The 6,730-nt window shown below is 41.0% G+C and overlaps 2 protein-coding genes across 3 annotated transcripts in view; both read left to right on the top strand.

The window, feature by feature from the left end:
* The window catches only part of arhgef3l (Rho guanine nucleotide exchange factor (GEF) 3, like), a 165,643-nt gene that overhangs the window by 67,889 nt on the left and 91,024 nt on the right, over positions 1-6,730 (top strand). The gene's annotated exons all lie outside the window — the stretch shown is intronic.
* Positions 4,946-6,730, top strand: part of LOC140271528 (tetraspanin-2-like) — a 33,765-nt gene continuing 31,980 nt past the window's right edge. For both annotated transcript variants that reach the window (XR_011907851.1, XM_072366778.1), the window contains exon 1: positions 4,946-5,149. Coding sequence is in view for 1 of the 2 variants with exons in the window: in XM_072366778.1 (XP_072222879.1) it covers positions 5,081-5,149 (69 nt within the window). In the remaining variant the exon portion in view is untranslated. The remainder of the gene's footprint in view (positions 5,150-6,730) is intronic.

Here is a 6,730-nt window from a genome sequence, read left to right as displayed (position 1 = left end):
CAAGTGAAACTGTAAAACTACAAATCTGAAGAAAGAAAAAAGATGTCAAATGTAGTCAGAAGGAAAATATACCTGCCACTAAAGAAGAGTGAATGCAAAGGAACATCTGGCTTTGGTAGAGTTGAAATGGAAAACAAAACTGAGGTATTTGGCCAAAAAGGTCCAGAAAGGTCCACCCTAAACTAAAGACCTTTCAGACGGACTTAAAAAAAATATTTACGTACACAATGCAACAATTACTGTTTAACATTTGCAACATTATGCATCAAACTGGGCCGATAGAGGGAAATTGTATTTGCACAGATCTGTGGTGTCGTACTTTTTACCCACATACATTTTCACAAGTAAAAGTAGTCCAACCAGCCATCCATTTTCTATTCCCGCTTAATCCAGATGGAATTAAGCTGGAGCCTATTCCAACTGTCATCGGGCGAGGGGCAGGATACAACCTGGACATTTTGCCAGTCCATATGATCAATTTAGAGTCCCCAGTTAACCTGACATGCAGATTTTTGTTCAGTGGGAGGAAGCACCCGGAGAGAACCCACGCATACACTGGGAAAACCAGCAAACTCCACACAGAAAGGCCACAGTCGGCTGTGAGACGACGGTGCTAACCACCAATATTCTGCCAGGTTCCAAAAATTAGGGCAATATGGAAAAAACAAAACAAAGACAATTTGGTATAAGATACTCTGCAACATGCATCACTAGACACACTTAACGCAAAACAATTCTTGAAAAACAATGTTCCTCCACAGAATAGTTAAACGAGGCTGGGATTAAGTGAATGGTTCATAACACATCTTGCAAAGCAAATTTGCAAATCTTCATAAGAACAATCTGATGCAAAAAAAATATGGAAACTTAGGAATTGCTGAAAGTCCCACAGGAATTACATGCTTTGTCTCATCAGCTGTTCACACTCATCTCTGGATCAACATGGGATAGGTGAGTGTCGCAGATATTCCCAACTGATGGTAAGATATTTCACACACGCCACGTATGTTGTGTCCATCTCCTCGTTCACATGAAGCGTCTCTTTTGCATGACTATGCTGCCCCCTTGTGGTCATGAGTGAAATTGTATTTAATTGTTGGTGCCAGAAGAATAGTCTCCTCCCTCATGCACTCCTCCCCTTCCTCTGTGTCTGGCTGAGCTCTCACCTTCACTAATGCTGTTGCTTCACAAATCTTTCACTGTGCATTTGAAGCATTGTGATGCAGGAAACCTCAGCAAGGCTGCTTGATCAAAGGTTTTTTTTTTTCTTTTTATTCTTTCCGCATAGTGACCTCAGGTAACCTCTCGCTTTAGCAAAAGTTGCACACAGGCGGGCGGTGACCTGTTTCCTCTTAATGTTGCAGCAGTAGCTGGGAATTTCTAGGATGTATGAACATGTAAAAACAGAAAAAGATTATGTGGAAATCACCCTTTTATTGTAGATGATGTTCTTATGAACATCTTTTAAACTTTTCTGAATTATTTTGAAGTTACGTTGAAAACTTGTGAACACTGTCAATTAAAAGTCTTCCCTTTATCCCTCAGATAGTATTAAAGAACTATTACACACATCACTAACCTTACTGGAAGCACTTGTAAGCCCACTTTTGTGCTTTGCATCACTCAGCTAGAGACTTTGACGGGAAATAAGTTATCGGTTTGAACAGTAGATGGTACTACTATGTCAAGTACTGAAACCCTCATTTGTATCTAAAGTCTCCTTCAACTTGGTTGTTGGAATGATGACTTTTCAGTCTTGTGATCCCCTAATTGTATTTGGGAAATAGAGAAATTGTACAAAGCCACAGTCGATTTGAGGCTGACAGTCAATCAATAATGACCTCTGAGTGATAAAAAAGAGTGGAACCCTGAGGTAGAGAAGGGTAGAACAACAAATGTTATTACATAAAAACAATAGAGATGACAACAAATTTCCAAGAGGCTTTGACTAAGTGGCGCATAAACCTAAATGTCAACAAGTCTTACTAATTGCCTTGTAATCTATTCACAGGTCTTTGTTCTAATAGAGGCAATGACTAACGCACACTTTTCTTGCTCACATGCTTGAAACAACACAGCAGCTGAGCCACCAACAGCAATACCAACAAGCTGGGACTCAGTGGCCTTATCAGCTTGTCCTCTTTTAGCACTCCTCTGGAAAGCGTCCAAAATAAACTTTCTGTTTTCACTCCATCCTCCAATGCTCCACTTGTGGATTCCAATACTCAGAACTCAGCTGCTCGAGTCCTCACTAAGACCAAAAAAGTGGAGCACATCAGTCCAGCTCTGAAGTCTTTCCACTGGCTGCCTGTCCATCAGAGGATAGACTTTAAAGTTCTGATGCTGGTCTATGACGCTCTGAATGGTCCAGGACCAAAATACATCAGTGGCCTCCTGACCCACTATGAACCTCCCAGACCCCTCAGGTCATCTGGATCCGTTTTTTTATCAGTTCCCAGAGACGTGGAGAAGCTGCATTCAGCTTCTATGCTCCACATGTCTGGAACAAACTCCCAGAAAGCCTCAGATCAGCTGAATTACTCTGTATTTAACTCCAGGTTGAAGACACCTCTATTTTCACCTGCATTTGAATAAAGCTCCAAATAAGCTTGAGTTTCAAAACGTAATCATATTCTAACTACTGATTTTATCTTTCATATATATATATAATTTAATTACATTTTTATTCAATCTTATCTGTATTGTTCTGATTTTATCGATTGTTCTTATTTTTCTTTTTGTTTAAATTTGAAATCATGCTTTTTATTTCTATTGTTTTAATGTCTCTGTAAAGCACTTTGAATCACCTTGTCGTTGAGTTGTGCTATACAAACTTCACAAAGCTTCAACTAATTTTGTATTAAGGCACACATGCCTGAATGGCTGAGACGATACACTGGTGATCAGTCACATTAATATGTCATCTGCAGCATTTGTTCAAACCTCTCTGTCCTTCATACCATACGTGCCTGACTCTGTCCTCCCTCCATCCCTCAGCTCAGCAGTTGTTCCTCTATAAGGACATTTTCTGACTGCCTTAATCGTAGTGATAAACTCGACACGCTCATTGGTCATCATCCCCTCTGCTTTCCCTTTGTGTGGAAAATATTTACGATGAACATGGTGCTGCTCCCTGTCACTGATGACAGAAATCTATTGGGGCTTCCATTTCATTAAGAAAAGGTTTGCTTTGTAGCTTCTTGCCCTGAGCTCATATACTGAGCTCATATATGGTACTGAGCTCATATATCTGCAGGGACATTACCATAAGAAAAAATCTTATCTGGATCGTATAGAAACTCCAACCAATGTGTCAAAGATCAAACATCTTAACAAGATATTATTTGTAATACTATACTATTATATATATTGTGTACTATTAGCATATAAATAAAAATAAAAATAAACTATACACTATTTTCTTATACAGAAACAAAGTAGGAAACAAAACCATTTTTCTTTTTGATTGATATTTGATTAATATTCCTTTTATATTACTGAACATTTTGCATTGACCCCACTCTTTATTACTCAGTGGCTTAAATCCAGTGAGGTGGTACAAAAGCAATCCACAAATCAAGTTTGCTCAGCAATTTGTTTTTGCTTTTTAATGACCGACTCTCTTGAAGCCAATCCGTTTATTTAAAACACTGTGATAACGAGGATTGTCTTACAAGGCAGAAACTCCAAGCTGTCAGTGAGCGAGAGTGGGTGAGGTCTGGTTGTCAGGAAATACTATTTCTTGTGAAATTACAACTGACTTCTGTTTTTTACTAACTTAATTCCGTGCTAACCTACACTTACAAAGACTTGCAGTAAGATGTTGTACAGCCATCAGAAATGTGCAGAAATAGCATCAATGGTTATTTTTTTTTTACTGTCAGGATCAAGCAGTGATATTAAGGCATTTGGTTTGATCATACAAGAAAGGTTTTGGAAAGGTTGTTGAGCTGCTGCTGTTGAAAATGACTCAGTAGGGAGATGAGTAATATCTGTTTTCTGATAATGTGAAATATTTAAAACACCAAATGTCTGCTACAGACTTCCGCCAATTTGCATACCAACTGCCATGTTCCACGCTCACCTGACCCAAGTTTTAATCGTCTCCATGTGACATTATCTTGTGATAAATATTGGCCCATACACACTGAAGTAGAACTGCCAAATGCTGTATTGAAATTACTTTAAAGCTTACAAGAAATTAACTTTGAACCTTTATTTTATAGGCCACACATTTGAAGAAAATGGGATGCCAGGATGTATCATTAGTGCAAGTTTTCCTGATGTGTAATTACTTTTCTCAGGCTCAATTTTAAGGTCCCCTTTCATTTAAAGGTATCTGCTGTTTATTCTTCCCTTTGGACGTCTAACCGTCACTGTACATGCAGATGTTGATCCTGTGATTCACCTAAAGGTTCCTGAGTTCACGAGACAATCCTGCTCCAACAGACAACTTACAGGAGCACCACGTGGAAACTTGCAGTTGCTGCACTGCACATTTTCTTTCCTGTGAAGAAGCAGTTTCTTATTCTACCCTTTTTTCCATAAATAGATGTGTGGAGGAGGTTTTTAATTGTAATTAAGTGGCATTATATTACAAACTTGGAACCATACAGTAATAGAAAACACATGTATGTGTCTGTTTATATACATTGTTGTTGTTTTTTTTTAAGGAAAATATCAGTCATGAACAACCAACAACACAAAGTCCCCATCGAGTAGTCTCGACCCCCCCTTTAGTCACCCTGTGCAATATTGAAAGGGGCGGTCTGGAAAGAGTCTAAGAGGATCCTGCGGTGTTTTGTATGTGCGCGGGGTTGTGTGCGTGTGTGTGTGTGAGAGAGAGAGAGAGAGAGAGAGAGAGAGAGAGAGAGAGAGAGAGAGAGAGAGAGAGAGAGAGAGAGAGAGAGAGAGAGAGAGAGAGAGAGAGAGAGAGAGAGAGAGAGAGAGAAAGGGGGGGTACTGCTTCAGGACGCACAAGTGCTGCCGGGTGGACCGTTATTGTCACATTGTGCAAATCCAGTTCAGCCGTCCAACAATCTTGCCGGAGTAATACAAAACATAGACACATCCTGCCGACATGGGGAAGGTGATAGGAGGAATGAAGTGCGTCAAATACCTTTTGTTCGTGTTCAACTTCATATTCTGGGTAAGTGCACGTTTTTTGTTGAGCTGCGTGATGATGAGATGCAACTTGTGCGCAGGCTAAGTGAACCCTGAGCAAGTGCAGCAGTGCAGAAAACAGAGCCGATAGTTACGATTAGACTGTGTTTTAGCTGCGATGCTCGGATAGAATATATCTTATCCTCTTGTCTGACTTGTGCTCGTCCGGAGTGAATTTGTCCTGCGCGGCGCAGAAAGTGTGACAGTCGGAGGTTTTTCGTTTTGGCTCACCGGACTCAAATCAGATTTTCCACCGAGGAAAAAAACGCCCTCCCTCCCTCCCTCCCTCCACCCTTTTCCCGGGGTAGTATGTTTTTGAAAGGAAGACTGAATGAAAAGACAGAGAGGGAGAGAGATTGAGGCAGCATGGAGAACAAACTCTTGGCTTCCGCGTCAAACTGCTTTATTGGCAAACACCTCACTCATTGTCTGACGTAACCACAACGCTTGCTCTTTTAAATTTTCCAAGGCATTTGAGAGATGGCCCTTGTCACAATATCTAAGATAAACAGTCAAGTGGATGTGAAAGGTGTGTGTATGCCTTGCAGGCAGGCTTTGGCCTGTTGTCCTCATGAACCCATCACGGTTAACATCTTTTCTCACACATGAAGACGTTATGGATAACCTTTGTGCTTCTGTGCACACTTTGGCTTATGTGTGCCACAATTCACTCTAATCACTGGTGGAGAAGATCCTGTGTGTGTGTGTGTGTAAGAGAGTTTCCAACAAGCATCTGTGGAGTGGATCAGGCGTTAGTCCACAGTGAATGGATCCATTGTGGCAGCAGGACAATGGCATAATTTCGGTCTGCTGCTTTGGGCCAACTAAGCAGCAGAGCCCTAGATGCAGCGGCCCCACCAGTCCAACCCGTATCTCTGAGTGTGGACACAGGCAAAAGTAGATGAAGAAGATGCAGATGACATTCAGGGTGTGGAAGAAGATGAGGGAATGTCTGATAGATGGAGAAGTATGCAGTCTTGGTGGGATATACACAACATGAGGAGGACAGTGATTGCAAAAGGGAAGAAAAGGGTCATGGGGAGATTGAGAGGGATATTCATGTGCGTGTTTGCGCGCTCACATAGCAAGAGAGGGACAGTTGGCAGGAATTTGACCCAGATACGGATAAAATAGAACAGTACAGCGATGCTACAGTTATTCGCTATAGACACATGCTGATTTAATTTTTTATTGCACAGTACCACAAATGAACTCGTCTTTTTTTGTTTTGCCACTCAAAAAGGAAGTTCACATTTTCCACCACTCTTAGCCACAGTTTAACAATGATTTCCCACCAGTCATAATTCATAACCACAGCGGCACAATCCCACACTGGCCCCTCTGTTTGTGTTGTTTGTAGAGGGAGACATGATGAGAAGTGTCTATGAGATGATGGCAAATGGAGGAAGAGCAGATATGATTACGATCAAACTCCCTGTGAGATCCCCAGTGGACAGTAGTGGAGACAGTGGTACAGCTGCTTCTTTTGGGTATGCTGTTACATTGGATGCAGTCAACAGATGCGCCAACTTCTATTCCAAAAATAACACTGTGACATGATGAATTC

The sequence above is a fragment of the Leuresthes tenuis genome, unplaced genomic scaffold (genome assembly GCF_036924035.1).
Source record: "Leuresthes tenuis unplaced genomic scaffold, fLeuTen1.0.hap1 SCAF_16, whole genome shotgun sequence".
Classification (NCBI taxonomy): domain Eukaryota; kingdom Metazoa; phylum Chordata; class Actinopteri; order Atheriniformes; family Atherinopsidae; genus Leuresthes; species Leuresthes tenuis.
The sequence above is the reverse complement of the archived record's forward strand: the minus strand, read 5'-3'. Positions and strand labels throughout refer to the sequence as shown.